This window comes from Dermochelys coriacea, chromosome 1, assembly GCF_009764565.3.
Source record: "Dermochelys coriacea isolate rDerCor1 chromosome 1, rDerCor1.pri.v4, whole genome shotgun sequence".
Classification (NCBI taxonomy): domain Eukaryota; kingdom Metazoa; phylum Chordata; order Testudines; family Dermochelyidae; genus Dermochelys; species Dermochelys coriacea.
Window position 1 is genome coordinate 208,023,203 of NC_050068.2, and position 26,060 is coordinate 208,049,262.

A 26,060-nucleotide genomic window follows, 5' to 3' on the forward strand; every position below is an offset into this window, starting at 1 on the left:
TTTGAGAAAAATCCCAGCATGCAAAGAGCTCAGTGGAGGAACAACGTAGCTTTGGAAAGCTGCGTAGAATGCTGTGTGGTCATTTCAAACGAGAGATGCGCTGCACTGTGTAGAGACAGTGGTTCATAGAGGAAGTAGTTTAATTTGGCATAAACAAAAGCTGTGTGGACATACTCTTTTGATATAATTAGACTGTATAATTATAGCAGAAAAACATGTACTGAAAAAACTTTCCTGTGTAGGCAAGACCTGAACTTGCAAAAGAAAACCCTCTCCCAAACCCAACCACTGTTCATTATCTGAAGCATACAAAATGGAAGAGTTAACTCAGTTACTGAATGAAGCTAAACTGATTTAATTGAGGTTCATAGCGGTTCAAGTGCATTTACTTTAAAAGTAAGCACTGTCTAAGTAAATTGGTTCAATATTGGTTTAGTTACACTGGTGCAACCTTGCTAATATGGACCAGGGCTAAAATACATTTGTGTCAATGTCCTACTGAGAAACAGCAATTTGCCACTGCAGATTGGGAGTGAGGAAAGCTTCAATAGTGCTTCCTGGGGAAGGAGTGCTTCAATAGCACAGTGATGAGCACATTTTAAAAACCACTTACTTATCTGTTCTGTAACGTGTTCGTCCAGATGTGTCCATTCCACATTAGGGGGTGTGTGTACATGCACAGAAGCCAGAGATTTTTCCCCACAGTGGTACCCGTCAAAAAATGAGTACCATTAACTATCTCAGGCTAATAACTAATTATAAAAGAATAAATTAGCTTCAGAGTAAAGGGAATAATGTGTAACTGCATACAGCATGCTTGAACTACTGACTATGGACAGGCAGAAGGAACTTTGCTGTGGGGGCAGCTTCGCCCTTTTTAATTCTCAGTGAAGAGCACAAGACGATGCAAGGTGCATGTGCTGCCCTGATGGGTACTGCTATGGCAAACATCTCCAGCTTCAGCACACTGGGTGCACACATCCCTAATGAGGAATGGACACGTGCAAGTCCTCAAAGATGAGATGCTGACATAGATTGACAGGCAAGCCCACGGATCCATTATGGTCTGTGGCATGATGAACTAAAATATATACACAGAATTTCTCTTGTTTGGACTGTGGCCTTGTGGTTTTGCAGCACTCTCCTGCTGACTAGGTTGTCAGACCATGCTTGTCACCTTGTAACAGTATCAGACTGGAAATTCTGCAGCAGATTCAGGTCAATTTTTTTCTAAGGGGAAAAGTTTCCATGAGGTGGAGTGTTGAGGTGGATCGCCTGGCAGCTGACTTTGAGCAGCCAGATACCAGGGCTATTAGAGGGGCTCAATAATCCTAACAGAATCAGGAAGGCTCTAAAGCAGCATTTTGACAATGACCCCCAGTAATATGTGTTTCTGTAATGCATTCATCCAGGCATTGTTTATTTAGCACCTTGAATGACCCTTGTAATGACTGGTGTCTGAGTGTTAACTGTAGTCTGCAAATGTGCTGATTGCCACTGTGTATGAATTCCAGCAGCAACCACTGTGGGTAGGACACAAATAACGATTCATTTTATTTTAAAGAGTAAACTTTTATTACACAGAAATACATAATTTCCATTTCTTACAAGGGACATGTCACTGAGGAGCACTCTCTGAACTGACGCTCTCACAGCTGTGTTTAAGTCCAGCTGTCATTCTGAAACCTGTCCCTAGGGGAGGAGTGCAAGGGGTACTGCGACAGGTTGGGAACTTGCAAGGAATGTGTGTGGGGAATTTGTGAAGGGCATGGAACGCAGTTCTGTATGGGCTGCAGACAGGGCCGTGCAAGGATATTTTGTGCCCTCGGCAAAACTTCCACCTTGCACCCCACCCTGCACATTGAGGGGTAAATCCCAAGGAGCCTTTATAGACCCCAGGGCCAGCCTGCCCAGGGGCCAGTTGTGCCCAGGGGCTGCTCCCCAGACCAGGTTCCCCCCGCCCCCTGAACTCCCCTTGAGAGTGCACAGCCCCCCCCCGCGAGCCCTCCCCTCCCCAACCCACCCTGGTGGCTCCCACCCCGAGTCCACTCACTTGCTTTGCCGGGCTTGGGCCGCTACAGCAGCTCAACAGGGAGGAGCTGCCTTCCAGAGACACCGGAGAGCCAGAGTGTCCCACTTGCGGTGGCGGCGAGCCCCAGCCATGGAGGAGCTGGCGCAGCGCAGGGGGGCAGCAGCCCTGCAAAGGTGGCAGTGCCGCTAGCAGGAAGCAGCTGCACCTCCTGCCCCTCCTGCCCCTCCTGTGGCCTGGCACCCCGGGGGCTCCTGCAGGCTGCAGTGGATGCATGCGGACACCCCCCGGCTCCCTTCTCACCTAGGGTTACCATATTTCAACAATCAAAAAAGAGGATGGGGGGGGGGGGAGAACCTCGCCCTAGCCCTGCCCCCATCCACTCCCTCCCACTTCCCACCCCCTGACTGCCCCCCTCAGAATCCCCAATCCCTCCCACCCCACTCCTTGTCCCCTGACTGCCCCCTCCTGGGACCCCTGCCCCAACTGCCCCCAGAACTCCACCCCCTACCTAAGCCTCCCTGTTCCTTGTCCCTTGACTGCCCCCTCCTGAGACCCCCTCCCACCCTAACTGCCCCCCTCGGACCCTATCCCCTACCCATCCCGACTGCCCCAACCCTTATCCACACCCCCGCCCCCAGACAGACCCCCAAGGACTCCCACGCCCCATCCATCCACTCCCCACCCCCTGACAGGACCCCCAGAACTCCCAACCCATCTAACTCCCCTGCTCCCTGTCTCCTGACTGATTCGATCCCTCTCCACACCCCTGTCCCCTAACAGGCCCCCCCCCCCAGAACTCCCGACCCATCTAACCCTCCCTCTGCTTCCTGACTGTCCCCAGGCCGGGACTCCCCTTACAATGCCCATGCCGGTCAGACACTGGCTCCACGTGAAGGCAAAACACGCTGCCACACGCTCAGCTCCTGTGCATCCCCTGGCTCCCCTCTCACCGTGCTTGGGCTCTGCAGCTCCCACGAGTGTGAGCTGCCACCCCTCCCGGAGCAGGCTCAGGGCCCTGTGCCCCAGCGGCAGCTCACATGCCTGGGAGCCGCAGAGCCCGAGAGCGGTGAGAGGGGCGCCGGGGGGGGTGTGTGCATGGGGGCCGCTGTCCGTATGCATCTGCTGCAGCCTGCAGGAGACCCGGGGCGGGGGGGCCGGACCACAGGAGGGGCAGGGGGTGCGGCTACACCCCACTAGCGGTGCCGCCGCCTTTGCAGGGCTGCTGCCCCCCCCTGCGCTGTGCCGGCTCCTCCATGGCTGGGGCTCACTGCCCCCTGCAAGCCGACACTCTGGCTCTCCAGTGCCCCTGGAAGGTGGCTCCTCCCTGTCGAGCCAGGGCATCGCTTTTTGGCACCCCCAACCACTTGGCGTCCTAGGCGATCGCCTAGTTCACCTAGTGGTTGCACCAGCCCTGGCTGCAGAGGGAGTCGAGAATGTTTGTGTTCTGACTGCCATGTAATCAGGGACCTCAGCATCTCTGTTTGGTCCTCTATCAGCTTGATCATCGGCTTCTGTCCCTGTTTCCTCTCCTGTCTATCCATTTTTAATTTTTCATTAATTATCTCTCTCCATGCCCTGTGATCACGATCTACAGCATCAGATGATTGCAGCACTTCTTTAAATATGTCCTCCTTACTCCTCCTGGTTCACTTCCTTAGCTGGCGGAGGCACTCCCCCTGTGTGTAGGAGGTACCCCTAGAGGGCACATCTGCAGAAGCACAAGAAATGATAAATAGAGGCAGTATTGTGAGTGCACTCACAGCCTTGAATCATAACAGTCAAATACACCTTTTTCTCACTGTCCGTTGGCAAGCACACAGCTTGGTGAGTACCATAAACATGGTGATTTGGTCAGGGCGTGAGGAATGGGCAAGATGGGGAAAAGGATCTGGGTGGTAAACAAAGGGGATCACTACAAGCACCTAGGGGCACTATTGTAAATTCTGGCACCATTTTCCACTGGCGGGGGTGATCGAAGCTGATAATTTCACTTCTCAGGGTAACCAAGGATGCATCTCCTGCATGCATGCAGCTTCAGACCTGGTCCGTATGTAGTTCACTTGTGTGCCACTTTGTTTCCTGCAGCAGTTATTGCCAGTTGGTGTGGCAAAGTTTCCTACAGTGCGGGGAAGGAACAAAGCAGCTCTGCCAAGGAACCTTCGGCAGAGGATTGCTGAGTACCTGCAGGAAAGTTTCCTAGAGCTCATTATAGAGGATTCCCATGAAATCCTGGTCTGCATTAACCAACTTTTCTGCAGGGCTCCCACTTCATAGGGGAATGGGAAGCAGACGGAGACAGTGCTAGTCTTGTTAATTTCTATTCCTTATCCCACTTCTAACATATAACAAAATAAAGGACAGCACTACCTCATGACACTGTGAAGTATCAAATCAAAATGAGTACTTACCAGAGCTCCCTTCTCCTGCATCAGGCACCAAGAGCTGGAGTGCTGTGACCGGGTAGACCACTCCAGTCAAAAAGAGGTCCTGGCTCACCATGCTACTGGACGACCCTATCGCCTGTCCCACATCCTCCTCCAATTCCACTTCCTTGCCCACCACTTCGTCCTTGGGGTTGACTCTGCTGTCCGCTGCCTCCAGCGCCCCAGAAGTATCCCAGGGGCTCTTGGGGATGGAGATGGGGTTCCCACCAAGGATGGCATCCAGCTACTTGTAGAAGTGGCAGGTCTTCAGTGCCAGAGTGACAGTTTGCCTCCCGGTATGACTTTCTCAGCTTCTTGATCTTAGCACAGCACTGATGCGTGTCCCTTTCTCCGAACAGGCCACGAGCAATCTTCCCGTAAGTATCATAGAATCATAGAATATCAGGGTTGGAAGGGACCTCAGGAGATCATCTAGTCCAACCACCTGCTCAAAGCAGGACCAATCCCCAATTTTTGCTCCAGATCCCTAAATGGCCCCTCAAGGATTGAAATCACAATCCTGGGTTTAGCAGGCCAATGCTCATACCACTGAGCTATCCCTCCCCCCAGAGTTCCTACAGCTGGAGCGGAGCTGGGATTGCACAGCCTCTTCTCCCCACAGACGCAGCAGATCCAACAACTCCGGAGTACTTCAGGCGGGAACACATTTATTGCGGGGAGCTGGCATGGTCAGCTGGGAGGATGCTACGTGAGCTGTCCACACTGACCAAACAGGAAGTGGAATTTCAAAATTTCCCAGGCCTTTAAAGGGGAAGGGTTGCATACCTGTGTACTTGGCTTCAGGGCAGTGGAGTTCAAACTTCTGACCAGAGCAGTCACGATGGGCATTGTGGAACACCTCCTGGAGGTCACTTACGGTGTCATAAGTAATTGTGATGTTTACACTGACATAGTCACTCTAATTTTGTAGCAAAATCTGTGCATCTCGTCAAAGTGGTTTTATTATGTTGGTAAAGCAGCAGAATTAAATCAGCAGGAGGAGAATTGTAATGTGTACACCTCCACTGTTTTGTTGATGAAAGCTGACTTTGTCAACAAAACTGTTAGTGTAGACAAGGCCTTAAACTGTAATCTTTAGCTTTTAGCATTAACACATCATGGAGATGAATGGGGCAGTTCACACCTCTTAGAGCTATTGTTTAGGCCCTTTGCAGACTCAGGAAGCCAACGCAGCATCATTTATACTCAGGTTACATTTTGAACATTTTTCTTTACAACCATAAGGACCAGAAAAATGTAGTTTAAAACAAAGTTCAGTTGTGGAATTCAATCCACTGCAGGGAGTGAATAATGCAGCAAATTCTGTGGTTCTGTAATATGTGGGGCCCTGACTACACTATACACACACCAACAGATAGGGCAGCTGCTTCAAGCCTCAAACGGGCATGCTGCGGAGTAGCTGCTACCCAAGCTCCAAGCCAGTTTGCTGCGGGCCAGTCGCCATATGCTGTGGGTATGACTTTGCTTTTAAAATGTAAGATGAAAACTTTCCCCCTTTTTGCAGCAAAATACATCTACAACCGCTGAGCTTCTGCCTTTCTGGAAAGAGCAGCCCCACTAACACTGAAAGCAGAGAGTGCTGCAGAGCACAGAATTTCCCAGCTAGAAAATATTGTCTCTCACTTGTCTAAAGCCTGGTGCTAGTTGCTTTGAAGTGCTAAATCTTGTGTGCTAGGAATTTGCTGTCATTCCTCTGTATACTCTGTGCTACTGCTCTCTCTCTCCTTCCTAGCATTAATTACATTTTAATCCTATTATTTCTATAATTGTGTTTTCTGAAACCAGATGTTTTAGAATATCATTCCAATTCAGAGGATTCCAAATACAAATGCCACTTGGAGTCTGATTAGCCTAGTGACACTATCAAAGAGTTCACAGCTGAGGGAAGGTGCACATTTGGCCTGCAGATGGAGATAGGTGACAGTTTTAAAACAGGTTTAAAGACAGTTTGATCTAACCTTATGAAGTCCACTCCAACATTTTTCAGAGTGACTGTGGCGGCATAAGTATAACCCTCCTTCAGCACCCCAAATATCACTTTAGGTGGGATGAGATGGAATCCACATAGATGCTGAGTTGCTGTTGCAACAGAAGATGTGTTGACTTTTCCCCCAACAGGATCTTCTACCTTTGCAAACAAGATCAATACATTACATGGGCAATAGGGGAGGGAATTAAAAACTAAACCACATAGAAGACTGTAAGTGGCAACAAAGAACTTATCCCGAGATAACAGGAAGGTGCTTATAAGGACAGAAACTATAGCTCGCCTCCTATAACAGTGCTGTCTGCCAAGTTTAATGACGCCAACTTCTGTTAATGGCTTATCTGCTACGGTCCAAATACTGACACAAGACAGTTTCTCATACTTTTAAGGGGGAGAGAAAGAAAGGAAAAGCAAATGGCTAAATTCAAATGATTGGGCAGCTAAGATTGTTAAAGACTAAGGCCAACATTTTCAAATTTGGGGTCCTAAAGTAAAGTAGGCCTACTATATCCATATTTAGGAATCTAGATAAAAATGACCCTATTTTCAGAGGTATTGAGCCATTGAAGTCAGTGGGAATTGGGGGCACTCAGCACGCCTGAAAATCAGGGTACTTTTATTTAGGTGTCTAATTATGGACCTAGGTGCTTAACTTTAGGCACACAAGTTTGTGGCCTAATGACTCAGGGTGAAGTTGTTTCTGGGACAGTCAGCCCCAGATAAATTGCAAGTGCTATTGCTTCAGTAAAGAGAAATTCCAAAAAGTGGCCAGTGCTGCTGCAGAGTGACTTAACAACGGTGTGCAAAACAGACGTGCAAAGGGAGATAAACATTAGCCAAGAACATTTTATTTTACCTTTTCATTGAGTACAGATTCTGGCTTGCACCCCTGGATTGATAATGGTAATTTCACCTTCTCTTTTCTTGGTTGCCCCGCAGCATCCATCAGCAAGCTCTGGGTGTGAGACTGGAAGGGTATCCCAGATGTGCACACAGCCATTTCCACTTCTATTCAGAAGCCAAGATTTCAAAGAGTGACATTGAATTTTGCACAAAGGGAGCCCAATTCTGCAGTTCTTGTGCAAAAAGAACTCCTACTAACTTCCATAGGAGTGTGGTCTGCATAATGTCTGTAGGATCAGGGTCAGTATTTTTATTTAACAGAGCAATATAAGAGTGGAAAGGCCTTTTTAAAATCTACTACCAGGAAACAAATATCCTGGGGCCACTGGAGAGAAAAGGGATTTCTGTTTCTTAGTCCTACTGACTTTTCTTTTTAGAAATATCGAGGAGAAAAAAATAGATACCACTCTTGCTAGCACAGCAACCTGTGTTTGCATTTTGAATCTTGCAAGTTTTAAGAGTAAGTTACTATGGTTAAGAATATCCTGTGCAAAGCCTCTGTTCCTTGCTTTACATGTCATGTGGCCCTTAAGGGGCTGAATATAAACCAGAGAGCCCATGGAGGTAGAACTCTGGGGAAATCTGCATAAGCAATTGGGGAGGCTTAGGAGGTTCAGCATTGGCTTCAGGGCTTAGAGCAGTTGGACTTGAACTTGGATCTCCCATATCAGAGGGGAGGGTCCTAAGCATTGGTCTACAGAGTCATTCTCACACTCTCTCTCTCTGGCCCAATGACTATTTATTTATACTGAGCACTATAGATATATACCGTGGTGAGCCGGAGCCAGTTCACTGGAACTGGTTGTTAAATTTAGAAGCCCTTTTAGAACCGGTTGTCCCGCGAGGGACAGCCAAAAGTGGTGCCTTAGGCGCCGACTCCGTGGGTGCTCCGGGGCTGGAGCACCCACGGGGAAAATTTGGTAGATGCAGAGCACCCACCGGCAGCTCCCCACTGCACGCCCGGCCCCAGCTCATCTCCCCTCCGCCTCCTCCCCTGAACACACCGCCCCACTCTGCTTCTCCCCCCCCCCGCCCGTTTCCCATGAATCAGCTGTTTGCGCTGGAAGCCTGGGAGGGCTGAGAAGGAAGTGGTGGTTTCGCACTCAGGCCCAGGGAGGCGGAGCGGAGGTGAGTTGGGGCGGGGGGGGCGCAAGGTGGGCCACTCGGGCCACAGCAGGTAACCCAAGGGGCGCGCAGAGGAACCACTCCCCACCCCAGCTCACCTCCACCTCCGCCTCCCTGGGCCTGAGCGCAAAGCTGCCGCCTGCTTCTCAGCCCTCCCAGGCTTCCCGCGCGAACAGCTGATTTGCGGGAAGCCGGGGGGATGGTGGGGCAGAGAAGCAGGTCGGGGTGGTGCGTTCAGGGGAGGAGGCGGAGCGGAGGTGAGCTGGGGCTGGGCGCGGGGCGGGGAACTGCCATTGTGGGCTCTGCACCCACCAAATTTTCCCCATGGGTGCTCCAGTCCCAGAGCACCCAGGGAGTCGGTGCCTAAGGTGCCACTTTTGATGTGATCAGTGGGGGAGCGGCTGCTCCCCCTGCTCCCCCCCCAGCTACGCTCCCCCGCCCCTAGGAGCCAGAGTGACCTGCTGGATGCTTCCTGGGAGCCACCCCAGATAAGCACTGCTGGGTCTCCCCACCTCGCCCCAGCAGGTCCCTCTGGCTCTTAGGGGCAGGGTGGGGTGGGCACCCACTACGGTGGCCACGAGACCCTCCTGCCCAGTTCTGGGAGCAGTCGGGACAGGGGAGGAGGGTGGATGGGGCAGGGGTCCTGGGGATGGGGGCAGGGCAGGAGTCCCGGGGGGTGGGGGTAGGCCACGACCCCCTCATGGGGTGAGGAGGGAACGAGTTGTTAAGATTTTGGCAGCTCATCACTGAATATATCAGCAAAACTTTTAAGTTGTAGACAAGGTTTCAGAGGCACAGAACAAAACTTACAGCCCAGGGATATGGGATCAAGGTGGATTTAGCTCCCCTTTGAACCCTGCTGATTTTGGTCTGTGGTGGAAGTCAGTGTGGCCCCCAGAACAACTTAGGCAGTTCTCCAGCATTGTCTAAGTTATTGCAGCAGCTTTGCCCGGAATCCTAGTAGGGCTATGTACTGAGGTCTCACCCCTTCTGGCCTCAATACATCATTCCTGCTCTTGCCCCTGCCCCCAGCAAGTCCCCTATACCAGGTCTTGGGTTGGGGGCCTTGTAGGCAGTATAAGTTGCCTTGTGCAAAGCATGTGCCGGTGGAAGTCTTCTGTGACCAAATCTATGGCCCTAATGGCTCTTTGATGTTGCTGCAGCCATTTTCAAGGGCCATGGCAGAGGAGAGAATCCCTCCCATTATTTTCCCTGAAGTGTTAACCTATTACTAGCATAGCAGATTTACATTCAGCTCCTATTCCCCTCTCCACCACTCTTCAACCTTTAACTGTACCTAGATGCCCAACCCGAATGCTCCTTTACCTGCTCTGCTGGAAACTTCAGTCTGTGCTGAAGGACTGTGTGTCTGAGGATTCAGTGAGTGTTGGGAATCACTGGTTGGGGCAAACAGACCTGTAGATTTTACAGAAAAACAGATGGGTATATTGACAAAATGCTGTTATATCAACACACTACATTTCTATACAGAGGGTATTAAGCATCTCAATTAGGCAGGTCATATACTCTCTGTAGTACTGCCGGGCCTAGTAATGAGTGCTGTGTATTGTCACATGAATATAGCCACCAGCAACTTGCTCCATGGGGCAGCAGGGAGGGGAAATGCTGCACAGGGTGCATGGTGAGTCATGGCTAGGAGTGCCTTGTAACCCTTTGCAGCAGAATGACTGATTCAGAAGTGAGCTGAGAAGCTCTACCAAGCAATCCAGTTTAGTTCTCCAGATAGTTGCAATATAGGAGGTTTAAGGGAGTGCAAAACAGGGAAATATGAGAACGATCAGGGCTCTGATAGGGACCCATGGAAGATTGTTTTGATTATATGTTCTTTGCTGTGTCATAAACAGTACAGTATAATGCCTTTCATTCTGATGTGCCAGTTCAATGCTTGCCGGGGCTGCTCTCTAAACAAAAAGAAAAGGAGTACTTGTGGCACCTTAGAGACTAACAAATTTATTTGAGCATAAGCTCACTTCATCGGATGCACTCAGTGGAAAATACAGTGAATGCATCTGATGAAGTGAGCTGTAGCTCACGAAAGCTTATGCTCAAATAAATTTGTTAGTCTCTAAGGTGCCATAAGTACTCCTTTTCTTTTTGCAAATACAGACTAACACGGCTGCTTCTCTAAACAAAGGGTCAAAATACTCCTGTCAGCGCTGTAAACCTCTCGAATCCAAGCTGCTTAAGATGCTTTGTTCACTGCCCACCCCTCCTTTGTTCTCTCCAAGTTGTCTCCACCCAACATCACTCAAATTCTTATGCTACCTACCCCTTCTTCCACCCCTGGTCTCCAAACTGCCACTCCACCTTACCCCTTCCTCCCACTTCACTTCAAGATCCTCCCTGTCTTCCAGCTCCCTCTCAACACTCATCCACCCTTTCCCCAGCCTTCGCTCCCTCATTGCCTTCTTATCCATTCCTGCTCACTCTTGCCCCCAGTTAAGTTTGCCCGGTTGCTCTTTCACCTCCTCCCAGCCTCTAATGCCATCTGACAACCCCTAACTTTTCACTTTTGCATCCACACCCCACGGTTTTTCCAGTTCACTTAAGTCTGCAAAGACCCCTAAATATATCTCACAAAGCAGTCTTATAATGTTCCCAAGCAGTTCAAGTGTCAAGCAGATCTGGGAGATGTGGTGTTGAATGATAAGGTTCAGAACTGAAAATCCTTTCAAGTATTATTTGTAGCATCCACACTGGTATCAATTATTCCATACTCATTGTTCAATTAATTCAGCTAGTTGGTATCAGAAAATAAAGGAGACTTTTTTTCAGTCCTTTGCAGAAACTGTAACTGCCCCAAGGCACCCTCGTGGATTTAAGTGCAATAGTAGTACTTAAGTGTTGAGGCAACTCAACAAGCCAATGGAGAATTTTGCTCCATATTGAAACATTACCTGCACTGAGCTCAGAAGTACTCCTAAAAATTTCTGTGATTGTCCACAACGGTGGCTTCTCTCTCTCTTTCTTTAGAAACGGAGGAAGTTCTTTAGAAAGTGAATCCACATCAGGGAACTTTTAAATAAAAATGACAAGAAGTGCTCATGTCTCCTAACCATATATATATAGCCACTATGAAAGAGGGCATAAAAAAAACAAATAAGTAGAACTAAACCAGTAACAATTAAACTGAAAGTATAAAATAAATATAGCTGTGATTCTAGAATATACTTCCTTCTATATACATTATAAAAAAACACTTCAGCCTACTTATCAACCAAGATTAAAAGGTATGGTCTGCACTTGACACATGTACATAACATGCATTAATTCTAACTGTGTCCAGTCACTCAAAAGTGCCTTCTACAAGATAACTAAGATGATTAAAAAACAATCTAAGGGCTTGGCTACACTTACGAATTACAGCGCAATAAAGGAGCCCCGGGTGCCCTAGCTCACTCTCCGTCCACACTGGCAAGGCACGTAGAGTGCTCTGTCTCCGCAGCTACAGCGCTGCTGGTACTCCACCTTGGCGAGTGGAATAATATTTGCTGCACCACTGCTGGAGTGCCGCGGCACCAGTGTGGATGCCCTAGTCTGTTATTGTGTTGTGATTAGCCTCCAGAAGTATCCCACAATGCCTGTTCTAGCCACTCTGGTCATCACTTTGAACTCTACTGCCCTGCCCTCAAGTGACCAACCGTCAGACCCGCCCTTTAAATTCTCTGGGAATTTTGAAAATCCCCTTCCTGTTTGCTCAGCCAGGTGTGGAGTGCTCTCAACGAATCTTTCCAGGTGACCATGCCTCCACGCGCCAGGCGATCCCCAGTATGGAGTAATGGTGAGGTGCTGGACCTCATCAGTGTTTGCGGGGAGGAAGCTGTCCAGTCCTACCTGCACTCCAGCCTCAGGAATTAAGATATCTTCGGGCAGATATCAAGGGCCATGCTGGAAAGGGGCCATGACCGGGACGCACTGTAGTGCAGGGTTAAAGTGAAGGAGCTGCGTAATGCCTAGCGCAAAGCCCGAGAGGCAAACAGCCACTCCGGTGCTGCCCCCACGACCTGCCATTTCTACAAAGAGCTGGACGCGATACTTCAGGGTGACCCCACCTCCATTCCGAGGACCACGATGGACACCTCAGAGCCCAGTTCAACAAGGCAGGAGGAGGAGGAGAAGCAAAGTGGGAGCAAGGATGCTGAGGTGGAGAATGACAGCCCGGAATCCCTACATGTATGCAGCCAGGAGCTGTTCTCAAGCCAGGAGGAAGGTAGCCAGTCATGGTGGCCAGTGCTTGGGGAAGGACAAACACCGAGGAGGTTCCCAGTAAGCGGCTTTTATTTTGGGAAGGAAGTTATTCGTTGCGGGCTCTTGGGGCGAGGATGGTTAGGGCTGCATGCATATCTAGATGTGGAATAGGGCGTTGATGTGCTCTGTCACATCGCGGTAATCAGCCTCAGTGATCTCTTCAAAGGTCTCATCCAGAACTTGGTCAATGCGCTTGCGTAGGTTTTTTGGGAGAGCCACTGTTGTCCTCGTCCCAGTAAGGCTAACTTGTCCATGCCACTGTGCTGTGAGGGGTGGGGGCACCATTGCTGCACACAGGCAAGCTGCATACGGGCCAGGGCGGAAGCCACATTGCAGTAGAAGACCCTCCCTTGCTTCCCAGGTCACCCTCAGCAGTGAGATATCTTCCAGGATGAACTCCTGTGGAAAATGTGGGGACAGTGTTCAGTATAGGGGCCCCCTTCTGCTGTTGGCTCTCCTGAAAGCACAGAAAATCAGAGGAAAGTACAGCCGTGAAACAATCAGTCACACTTGACCCTGTGCTTACTCACCATTTTGGGGCTCCCATGGGTTATGTGCACTTGCTTTAGAACAGGCAAATTATGTTATTGTGTATACTGTGCTTGCCCTTGGGTATGGGGGAAATCATTGCTCTGTCTGGTGTGAACAATGCTGCTTCTGTTAAGTGTTGCATTTTGCCTTTACCAATGCAACCTTGAGATCTCAGCCACCTGTGTTATCAACGGCCGAAAGGCTGCAAAGAATCAGGAAGAGGCCATGTAGAAGCAAAGAGGACATGCTAATTCAACTAATGAAAATAAAAAAGTGCAGGAGTGGCGGGAGAGTGAAAGGAGGGTCTGTCAGCAGAATGCGGATCACCGGCACCAAAGCACAGAGCGGCTGATAAGCATCATGGAGCACCAAGCGGACTCGATCCAGGCGCTCGTAGCCATGCAGGTGGAGCACTACTGTGCCCATCCCCCTCCCCCCCCCGCAGCCCTTGTCCCAAAACTCTTTCCCTTGTGCCACCATGTCACCTCCAAACCACTTTCCGCAACACCCGCTGCCTCCAACACCTGTAGCTTCACCACCCAGCCCTGAAAATTACGACCATTATCCACTGCATTCAACCCCCATCACTTTGCAGTATAGCCATTCTGAAGTGCAGCATGCATTGCACAGCACTCCAGACAGGACACATGCAAATCTGTGATTGTACCATTCCCCACCCCACCCCACCTCCTTGCCCTTTGTGTTTCCCAAGCAGTTGTGTTGTGTTTCTTTTCAATAAATGGATTTTTTGGCTTTGAAAACATTCTTTATTATTGCAGAACTTAAAAGAAACCTTAGCCCAGGAAAACAACAGGCACTGCAAGTCAGTGTATCATATGTAGCAAATACAGATTCCTACCACACTTCACTCCCGTGCAGGGCACGACACCAGACATTTCTGTTGGCTTTCAGCCTCAAATTGCTCCCTCAAGGCATCCCTAATCCTTGCAGCCCCGTGCTGGGTCCCTCTAATAGCCCTGCTTTCTGGCTGTTCAAATTCAGCCTCCAGGTGTTGAACCTCCAAGTTCCATGCCTGAGTGAATCTTTTACCCTTCCCTTCACAAATGCTATGGAGAGTACAGCACGCAGATATAACCGCGGGGATGCTGTTATCGGCCAGGTCCAGCTTCCCATACAGAGAGCATCAGCGACCCTTTAAACGGACAAAAGCACACTCCATATTCATTCTGCACCAGCTCAGCCTGTTGTTGAACCGCTCCTTGCTGCTGTCAAGGCTCCCTGTGTAGGGTTTCATGAGCCATGGCATAAAAGCGTAACGGGGTCTCCAAGGACCACAATGGGCATTTCGACATCCCCTATGGTGATCTTCTGGTCTGGAAAAAAAGTCCCAGCTTGCAGCTTCCTGAACAGGCCAGTGTTCCGAAAGATGTGTGCATCATGCACCTTTCCAGGCCAGCCTGTGTTAATGTCAATGAAACGCCTACGGTGATCCACAAGTGCGTGGAGAACCATAGAGAAACAGCCCTTCTGATTAACGTACTCGGAGGCTAGGTGGGCTGGTGCCAGAATTGGAATATACGTCCCAACTATCACCCCTCTGCAGTTAGGGAAACACATTTGTGCAAAGCCAGCCACAATGTCATGCACGTTACCCGGAGTCACGGTTCTTCTGAGGATGCAATTAATGAATGGCACAAGCAAACTCGTGTCAATATCATTATTGGAGTCCTCACTGTCACTTTGGATCTTAAGGAATAACTTGACTGCCAAACGTGATGCGCTGGTGAGACTCGTCAGCATATTCCTCAGCAGTTTGGGCTCCATTCCCACAGACCGAAAGGGAAGACAGAGCGTGCAGTACAAAAAATGTTGAAAGATGGCGCCAAATGTGGATGGAAGCAAAGGGAATGCTGGGATGCGAACCGATGAAGCACAAGATGTTGGGACAGGATCCAGAATGCCCTGCCCCCCCACCCGCTTCCCACAAGCCACAGCGCCAGAATGGGAAGAGGTGCTCTGTGGGATAGCTGCCCACAATGCACCGCTCCCAATGCCGCTGCAAGTGCTGCAAATATGGCCACGCCAGTGCACTTGCAGCTGTCAGTGTGGAAAGACTGCAGGGCTTTCCCTATTGTGCTCTACGAAGGCGGGTTTAACTCACAGCGCTCTACATCTGCAAGTGTAGCCAGGCCCTTAGATGCTTTGTAGGACCGAGACAGAGATTCTTGGCACTAATACCACCTCATTCAGCTTCTCTGAGCTCCATTACCTCTTTCAGGAGAAATTCCTTGCCAAGTTCAGATTCAAAATAGGGTGGAATTATTCTGTTTCTTATTCCTGTTAGGCACTTCCTTCCTTCATCAAGTTTCTGCCTACATAGTAAGGAAAAGAAAGAAGAAGATATTACAAGTGTTGCCCCTGACATTTTTTTTGCTAACCAAATCTACTAATGTCATTCTTATAATCTGCTGACTTTTTCTTAAAGTTACCAAATTTCCAAGAGGCAGAGGGACCAGCTACTGAGCCCCATTCTACAGATCTGGGATCTAGATAGCAATTTGAAGTTTGTATGAATGGTGGCTGATCTGTTGCCTTCATGTAAACCACCATCTCCTAGTTACACATACTCTAATTATTAACAGCCCAATCCTGTTCCTAGAAATCAGCAGACAATAATATGAATTTACTGTAAATATATTTATGCAAACCAGAGGAATCCTCTAGACCGGAGACTGATGAATTAACCACATCCAGAAAGCACCAGAAGCATCTCAGACTTTCAGCTCTCCCTAGATGAATCCTGGAGCTGCATCACAGCCCCATTTAAGATACTTCCAAAGCTTTAAACTGTAGAAAACTACGCACATACAAGGGTGGAACAAGTTCCAGCTTAGACGATCTCTCTACTTTGAGAAAGCATATGGGCAGTAAATGCAAATTGTGTATTCACATATACCAAGGGAATTTTCAAGTCTGGAGACTGACTGATCAGAGAAAGCAAGTAATCCAAACAGAAAAAGAGATGGGGAAGAATAGAATGAAAGGAGGAGATGGACCAAGGAAAAATGAGAGACTAAAAGACCTGACATCCAAAGACAGCGCCTTCATCAGAGGCTGATCTACTCGAAGTATCTGATCAAAGTATGTAGAGATTGCCAGCTGGCTGCTCTGCAGATCTCTTAAAAACATGCTCTAATTCTTCCTGCCCTAGATTTAGAGGCAGTTCTTGGTGAATATGCAGTGAGACTTGAAACCTCTCCAACGCATCATCAAGGATCTACAACCTATCCTGAAGGACGAGCCATCGCTCTCTCAGATCTTGGGAGATAGACCAGTCCTTGCTTACAGACAGCCCCCCAATCTGAAGCAAATACTCACCAGCAACCACACACCACACAACAGAACCACTAACCCAGGAACCTATCCTTGCAACAAAGCCCGTTGCCAACTCTGTCCACATATCTATTCAGGGGATACCATCATAGGGCCTAATCACATCAGCCACACTATCAGAGGCTCGTTCACCTGCGCATCTACCAATGTGATATATGCCATCATGTGCCAGCAATGCCCCTCTGCCATGTACATTGGCCAAACTGGACAGTCTCTACGTAAAAGAATGAATGGACACAAATCAGACGTCAAGAATTATAACATTCAAAAACCAGTTGGAGAACACTTCAATCTCTCTGGTCACTCGATCACAGACCTAAGAGTGGCTATACTTCAACAAAAAGCTTCAAAAACAGACTCCAACGAGAGACTGCTGAATTGGAATTAATTTGCAAACTGGATACAATTAACTTAGGCTTGAATAGAGACTGGGAATGGATGAGTCATTACACAAAGTAAAACTATTTCCCCATGGTATTTCTCCCCCCCACCCCACCCCCCACTGTTCCTCTGATATTCTGTTAACTGCTGGAATTAGCCTACCTGCTTGTCACCATGGAAGGTTTTCCTCCTTTCCCCCCCCTGCTGTGGGTGATGGCTTATCTTAAGTGATCACTCTCCTTACAGTGTGTATGATAAACCCATTGTTTCATGTTCTCTGTGTGTGTGTATATAAATCTCTCCTCTGTTTTTTCCACCAAATGCATCCGATGAAGTGAGCTGTAGCTCACGAAAGCTTATGCTCTAATAAATTTGTTAGTTTCTAAGGTGCCACAAGTACTCCTTTTCTTTTTGCGAATACAGACTAACACGGCTGCTACTCTGAAACCTGAGACTTGAAGGTGTCTTTCCATCTTTCAAATCAACAGATCTGACTCATCTGAAGATGATAAGGTGGGTTAGGTAGTATCCTTTACAGGACCTCATCCAATGCACTAAATGCCCCAATAATAACTGAAATCAGACAATCACTACACTCTCGAATGAATTCACCCAGGAAAATGACCAAAGACTAAAAAACCTTATTGCCTCTGGGTGAACACTTTTCACAAAGTGATCACTCTGTATCTGACCTCTCAGTTCTCATCCACAAAGAAACCTGCCCAACACCTCCAAAAGACAAGCCCAGGATCTTAAATTTGTAACTTTGCTAGATACTAAATCATGGATTGAATACAGACATAGGATTTATGGCTTATTACAACAATCTATAACCCACCCAGCCCCCTCCCTTGTCTCTCTGCCCCCAAGCAAGGAGAGGTGTTAACAGGCCACTTCACCTTGAATGGTCCCTTGAAATATACGTTAACTACACATGCTAAACAATCTGTTCCAATTTGTATTTAGCTGTGACACTCAGCGTATGTCTACACTGCAATTAGACACCTGTGTCTGGCCCATGCCAGTTGACTCGGGCGAAGAGACTGGGGCTAAGGGGCTGTTTAATTGTGCTGTAGATGTTCAGGCTCAGGCTGCAGCCCAAGCTCTGGCACCCTCTCCCTAACAGGATCCTAGAGCTCAGGTTTCAGTCCGAGCCTGATTGTTTATACCACAATTAAACAGCCCTTTACCTTGAGTCAGCTGGCATGGGCCAGCCACGGGTTTTTAATTGCAGTGTAGACATACCCTCAGAGTACATTTCTCAGACCTGAAGAAGGGCTTTCTATAAGCCTGAAAGCGCATTTCTTTCACCAACAGGAATTGGTCCAATAAAAGCTATTACCTCACCCACCTTGTCTCTCTAATATTCTGGGACCAACAACATGCGTAAAACAACACTGTATACAATCATCTAAAGATGGTCATTTTAGATGCTTTGAGACCTTGCTCTTGCCAGAATAGAAGATGAAGAAGACATCTGACTGCCTGAAGGGTTTTGTCCTATACAAGAAGAAACTGATGGCTCTGCAGATATCCAGATAGAGCCATCTGAACTCATGAAGATGAGGTTTAGCAGAATGCTGTCTTAATCATTAAGTCAACACATTTTGGGCCTGATTTCCACTCCTTGAAACCAGCTTTATACCACTGTAATTTCATTTTTCAGAGTAGCAGCCGTGTTAGTCTGTATTCGCAAAAAGAAAAGGCGTACTTGTGGCACCTTAGAGACTAACAAATTTATTTGAGCATAAGCTTTTGTGAGCTACAAGCTTAAGCTCAAATATATTTGTTAGTCTCTAAGGTGCCACGAGTACTTCTTTTTTTTTTTGTAATTTCATTGAGTTCAAGGGAGTTACTCCTCCTGATTGCAAATGAGTAGAAAATCAGGCATGAAACCCTGGCTAATTTGAAGTCAATGAGTTTTATCATTGACTTTAATGGAGTCAGAATTTCATCCCAGGTTTTTAGTGACAGATGACATAATACATCCATTTTAAGTAGAGTTGATTTTAAGTAGATTTAGATTTTAATTGGTAAATATTGGTAAACATTAATTTCACTGTACACACACAAACTGACAAAAATATTTCCATCAATAATAACTGAAATTTGCAGATAGGCAAAGTAAGAAAAATGTTGCTTGTGAATGTATTAGAGTTTATTTAAGGTTATTTACTTTGTATATTTTGACATGTTATGATGACAATTTGTGTTTTATGGGTTTATGAAGTTTAAACTTTTTGAAACTTAACATCTACTGTATTAGATACTTATTGTCTGATCCCCTATTATCTGCTGCCCCCATAATTTCCTGAAACTGTGCAAATTTTGCTTGATAAATAAATAAAAATTGTTTATATCCATAATTTTGTGTAACTGAGAAAATTTAAATAAATAAAAATTGAAAAAATTCCTCAGAATAAACATTGATATTATCTGTTGAAATTATAAAAAATAAAAATTAAATTCTACCAAGCCTAATTTTAAGTTACTTTTTACATAGTATGTAATGTGAGATAAAGTGTTGCCATCATGTGGCACTAAGGCAATCCAACTTCAATCTGGAATTAAAGCATTTTATGATTTCAAACAAGTCAGTTACAAAGTCGAGAGCATTAGCTTAGTTCTGATGCCATGCCGGAGACCCTGGCTCAATTGCTATTTTCAGTCTTTCACAAAAACAAACTGGGAAAAGCACAAGTTTCTCATCACAAGATTATTTCATCTACACTGTATATTCTTCTGTATATCAAGACTAACACTGAACAGCTTAAATAGTAATCCTCAATGTCATTTATATTCGTTGTGGGTGCATGCATGTTTCTGTGAGAGAACCTTCACTTTTGTGTTTCCCATTCATATTTAACGTTTTCATACTTGACATTAATTTAATGTAGATTTTTTCAATTATTTGAATTTGGACAGTTTTATACAATGCCATAAAATACAGCACTCTGTCATATTCATAAAAATCTTACTTATGGGACAATTTCTGGAATTTTTTTTTTTAGAAATTTAAGTGGAAGTGAAATAAGGGGGTTAGAATTAAAGCTGAGTTTCAGCCTTAATTATAGTTCTCACTGCTGCTTAGTCTATAATGCTTTCCCCTTCCATAGCACCTTTAATCTGAAGATCTGAATGTGCTTATCAACATTAATTAAAGATTCCTTACAATCCCTATTTTACAAATAGGAAAATGGAGGATAGGGAGATTTATGGTCAAAATGTTCAAATTTGGCACCAAAGGGACCAGATTTTCATGGGGACTGAGCAGGTACTCATCACCTCTGAAAATCAGGCCACCTCTGTTAAGTGTCTATCATGGGGATTTAAGAACCAGAATTTGAAAACACTGACCTAAATTACTTTCCTAGCTGGTGTTGGAGCTAGGGTGACCAGATGTCCCAATTTTATAGGGACAGTCCTGATATTTGGGGCTTTGTCTTATATTGGCGCCTACTACCCCACACCCTCTGTCCCGATTTTTAATACTTGCTGTCTGGTCAGCCTAGTTGGAGCCAGGAATAGAACCTAGGTTTTCTGATTCCTAGCCCCTGTTCTAAATTGTCTGTAATATTCATTGCCTCTATTCCTATGCTTTGATCTGTCATTTGCAAAAGTATCAGAGGTACAGTCAAACTATTCATTCAGCATTTCTGTTAGAGCTAATGCTCCAACAGCATTGTTTTGCTACTGTATCACATTAAGGGCCTGATCCAAAGCCCAATGAGAGCAGTAGGAGTCTTTCCATTGACTTCAGTGGGTCTTGGATCAGGCCCTAACTTTCTCTCCTAATAACACCATTACCTGGACTGCTCTAATTTTGTCTGCCAGTGAGATACCTGCGTTAATCTGTCTTTGCTGCATGAGAGGGAAAGGAGAAAAATAATGAAAATGAGATAAACAGCACAATATTTTATAAATATGAATGGTTCACAAAATAACTAATGAAAGAAAGTATTTCTCTTATTAAAGCATGTGTCTGATGACTTCTGACCTGGACTGATTACGAGTATAGTTTGCAACACTCGTTGGTCAACCATGTTAATAATTACATTTTGCTCTTTTATAGCACTGTGCATCTAAAAAACTAAAAATCTTCATAGCACCCTTGTGAGATAGGTAAGTGTTATTAGCCCCATTTTACAGAAGGGGAAACTGAGACAGGGACAAAGTGTTCATAGGGAGAGTCAGACAGTACTTGAACTCTTCCTTTCCACTCCCATGTGCTAACCATTAAAGCATACTGTCTCTCATTTCTGCTTCTCACCATCCTTTGTATGATTTTTGTTAACAGCAGGTCTTATTGGATTGTCCTACCTGAAACTCTGCCAATAGTTCTTCAGGTGCTTTGATACTGTCTTCCTTGGTGGACTTTGGAGCTGAGAATTCACAGCTGCTCATAACTCAACTATCTGAGCTGCAAGATAAGGGGAGGTTATTTAACTACCGATGTAATTCAGTATTAAACACTGCAAGTGTTCATTAATTAAGAATAGTTAAAAGAAGCAGCGATACTTCTTTAATGCATCATGCTACCCAATTAAAAGTTGCTGTTTAAAATGGTTCCTCTTAACTTATTTGGTTCCTGTGAGTCAGACCTCCTTACTTTTACTCACACAAACACAGTTTCATCTGCATAGCCAATAGGAGATTGAGCTGGATTCTTTTGTGCCTCATGCATCATCACAAAACTGTCAGCCATGCTGAATATAGAATCTTTATTATTGGTTATGATGTAAGAAGCAGAAAAAGCTCAGATGGATTTCCTCATTCCAGGTTCAAGTTTAGAATATCAGCAGCAAGGAAATTCATCTTTCCAGAGGTAGAGATCACTGGTACAGAATAAAAATGTATTTCTCTGTGTTTCACTTTAAATGCTTATACGTTCCTTAAAGAAACAAATCAAATATCTGTAAACAGGAAAAGTTGCTGACGTTCAGCTAGTGTCTGACTGGTTAGCAATACTTCAACTCACAAGGGATCTTCTTTAATTTCGCTATATTTAATTGCTGCTGTAAAACTGCCATAATCAAAATTCTTATGGAAGTAACCATTGTTTCAATATGTATTATGGAGAAAAGCCAATCATTCCACAGCTAAGACTGTGCTAAGGTTTTTGTTTTTTTAGTGAAGTGTTTTTCTTTCCTGTCAATTCTATAAATGTACTATCTAGTTTAAGTTTTACATTTGAAATTTGGGTCCAAAGGAACATTTTTATTGTAAAATTCAGGAGGATTTGACCATCTGTTTTGGAGAGAAGAGTTTTTAAACAGCCATCGACTGGTTTGTTTTCAAAAGCCTTCAAGGGCTAGATTTCCAAAGGGACTAGGCCTTGCAACACTGGTAGGTGCCCTAATGGCCAGTGGAATTCACAGCCCAAAGTTAGGCACTCAGGCACCCCATGCATTTTATGGGGAGAGTTAGACACCTAAAAAAGGGATTCTCAGAAGTCAGCAAACTGAGCAGGGAGCCAGTTAATCCAGCTAGGGGTGAAATGCAGAGGAAAGGGGAAATGTTTAGGGCCAAGATTCACAAAGGTGCTTAACCTGCACTGATCTAGGCCTTAGGTGTCTGACTCAAAGGCTGGAGAGAAGCACCTTTCTCTGGCTGAGATTGTCAGCTGTGAACCATCTCCTGGCATTAGGTGCCTAAATCAGGTCAGCTTTCTCCTGGGTTAGGAGACAGAGGTTAGGGCACCACTCCTACCTGGGATGTAGGAGACTTAAGTTCAAGTCCACGCTTCAAATCAGGCATGTTGGGAATTCAAATATGGGTCTCCCACATCTATTAGACATAATGGAACATGCATAATATGCTGCCCCTCAAAATTTCTTACCTGCTTGCCTCCAGTTGCCCTTTGTGAAGGTTAGGTGTGCTCTGAACGCACATACTGCAGGCAAGACGGGCATTCCCCAGCCTCATTTGAGAATCCCTCCAGTGTTTAGGTGTGAGTGAGGGCTTTGAGCAGCTAGTTATCTGTGGGATGGTGCCAGGACTTAGGTGGGTTTATGCATACCCACAGGTGGAAATTTAGGCATCTGTGGGAATTTAGGCAGGAGCTGAGTGGTGATTTTATGAATATCAGTGGCACTTAAATATTGGATTTAGGTACCTACAGAGGCTGTTATACACCCACATTCCTTTGAAATATATAATGAAATCATTCCTAAAACACTTAGGGCTAGATTCACGAAGTTTAATTTTTGTAGTTTTTTCCCTAGTTTTGAAGTTTAACTTTCACTTTTCTGTCCTGTCAATTTTTTTTTGAACTCCAGTTCTTTTTTACATTTTTTTCCCTGTGTTGGTGATACATCTTTACAGACTTAGTTCCATTTTTGCCTGGAAATCATGCAATGTGGAAACCATTACTTGCAGCAATCCCAGGTTAAGCTTCAAAAATATGAAAGATCATGAAAAGTATTGTCCAATTATCAAGACTAACCTCTGCAGTCTTGGACTGGCTGAATAATTAGCATTCTAAAAGCTGGCATCATCACAGGGATAGCAAATACTCAGAGATATTACTTTAAAAATAAATAAATACATGCTATTTTGATTTAATTTTTATGTATTTTTAAATGTTAACAAATGCTCAAAGGAACATATTTATTCATATACAGAAACTCGTATATTATAAATACTAAATTGTGTCATCATCTCCCAACATACCAAGTCTTAGGCTTCCCAGGTGTCTGGTTTTTGACTGGAAAGTGCAGTTGAAAAGAGGACCTGACAGTGACCGGTCAGATCTACCAAAGTCTGGTTACTGTGGGTAGCGGAGGTGGGGAGGCGCCAGGTCCTCACCCATGCCAGCCCCTACTCAGCCACTGCCAGCTCCCAACCCCAGCTCTGCAGGCAAGTTCCTCCTGACCTGGGGGGTGTGGGTAGGGGGGGAGGAGAATGGGAGAGGGGAAAAGGAACAAGTGATGGGGGGTGTGTGAGTAGCGATGGGGCGGAGCCTTGGGGGGAGCAGTAGGGAAGCGGCGGGGCTTCAGGGCGGAAGTGGTGGGGGAGGGATGTTCTGGCACTCCTGCTGGAGTGTCCGGTTTTTAATATTACAAAGTTGGCAACCCTACCAGGTCTGTGTAAACAATGAAATGTACCCTGGCTTTCACAGTCTCTATAAATGACCAACAATGACATTGTCTCTCCAATGGGAGGGATCCCCAAAAAATCAAATTGGACCTCTACCTCCATAAACAACGAATTTGCAACATTAGCTTCTCTCTGCATTGGGTCTTATTAAACATCATTTGCTAAGGTTTTCACTGGTAAGTCCCTTAAGTTAGGATTCTAAATCATTCATTAGGTACTTCAAAAGTGGCCTGATTTTTAAAGGTACTAGATACCTATGCCCAGATCCACAAAAGGGTGGGGCTTAGCACATACCCTTCTCTCAGAGTTCAGAGCCTAAAACCAGACAGTGGGGAGGTATCTCTGCTTGTGAAGATAAGAGAAGATTGGTATTTGGCTGCCTAAGTTACGTTGCAGAGTGTGACCTTATAGGTATGCTCAAGCGCTGCCTAACTCCAAACAACTGTGGGGGAAGGAGTACCACCTCCTTTATAACTTTTAGTGTAGTAATTAGGCTACTCACCCAGGATGTGGGAGACCCTGAGTTGAGATCCCCCCTCTCCTGATGAGGAGAAAGGATTTGAACAGGGCTCTGCCACCTCTGTGATGAGTGCTCTCATGACTAGGCTATGGAATAGCCGATATGGGTCTTCTTCAATCTCTCCTATTGAAGTTGTTCCACTTTCATTAAATAATTGCATAATTAAATATGTATTGGACCATATCGGCGATTAGGGCACTTATCTGAGAGGAGGAGAGAGAGCTCAGTGGTTTGAGCATTTGCCTCCTAAACCCAGGGTTGTGATTTCAATCCTTGAGGGGGCCATTTAGGGATCTGGGACAAAAATTGGGTATTGGTCCTGCTTTGAGCAGGGGGTTGGACTAGATGACCTCCTGAGGTCCCTTCCAACCCTGATATTCTATGACCTGTTCAAATCTCCTCTCCTCAACAGGTGGAGGGGGGACTTGAATTTAAGGTCTTCTCCAATCCTAGGTGAATCCCCTAATTACTAGGTTAAAAGTTATAAGGGAGCTCCTTCTCCTCCAGGCATTTTGTGGAATTAGGCAGCCTCTGAGCATGTCTACCAGATTGGGCCCTGCCTGCAATTTAGGTGGCTTGAATGCCTATCTTCTCATGGTTTGTGAATTGCTCTTGAGCTCAGGTGGGAGTTAGGCACCCAGACACCTAGACTGAGGCAGCAATGTGCATGCCCAAAGGCAGAAACGTAGGCACCTACAGCCAAGGGGGAGTTTTGTGGATCACAGTGGTGCATAAAAACGAGATTAGGAACTTAAGTATTTTTGTGGACCCCACCCCTAGTAATTTGCACTAAAGTTAATGAATTTGCATCTTTGAAAAATCAGCCTTTTTTTTTAAGTGCATAAATATGGAAGTACAAGCCTAATTTCGGCATCTATCTTTAAAAATCGTGGCTGGAATGTTCCTACTCTTATAATACTAATTAACTACATAGGGTTGTGTCAATAGTTGGCAAATATGTCCAGACTCCATAAAGGTAGGACAAAAAAGGTTATAAATGTGGGTGCCTAAATTTAGCCAACTAAATAGGTCACCAGATTTTTAGAGCTATTGAGTTACTCAAGTTAATGGGAGTTGTTAAGGCTCATCACCTGTGAAAATCAGGCCAGTTAATTAGATGCCTATGTATGGACTTAAATGACTAAGTTTAGACATCCTGGCTTGACCATTTTGGTTTAAGTTCCATTTTTTTGTAGACCTGTGACGATTATCACTCAAACTAATTAGTGACGTAGATAGGAATGCCGCTTTTGTTGCCACAGTGGTTGCCAATTATAGATCTCCCCAGGTTTCACAAAATGGCTATAAATTACAGAAGTAAAAAAGGGATCAAAAACCAGAAGAGACAGACTAATGTGCAAAGCCCTTAAAAAGATCATTTCACCAATGTTTAAAAACCATTGGAGCGTTTAAAAT

The 26,060-nt window shown here is 45.9% G+C and overlaps 1 protein-coding gene across 1 annotated transcript in view; it reads right to left on the bottom strand.

The window, feature by feature from the left end:
* The window catches only part of SPAG17 (sperm associated antigen 17), a 289,645-nt gene that overhangs the window by 5,660 nt on the left and 257,925 nt on the right, over nt 1–26,060 (bottom strand). Inside the window, 7 exon segments of the mRNA XM_043512980.1 lie at nt 6,435–6,604; nt 7,320–7,471; nt 9,818–9,907; nt 11,410–11,527; nt 15,522–15,624; nt 20,834–20,887; nt 21,347–21,446. Coding sequence (XP_043368915.1) covers nt 6,435–6,604; nt 7,320–7,471; nt 9,818–9,907; nt 11,410–11,527; nt 15,522–15,624; nt 20,834–20,887; nt 21,347–21,446 — 787 coding nt within the window.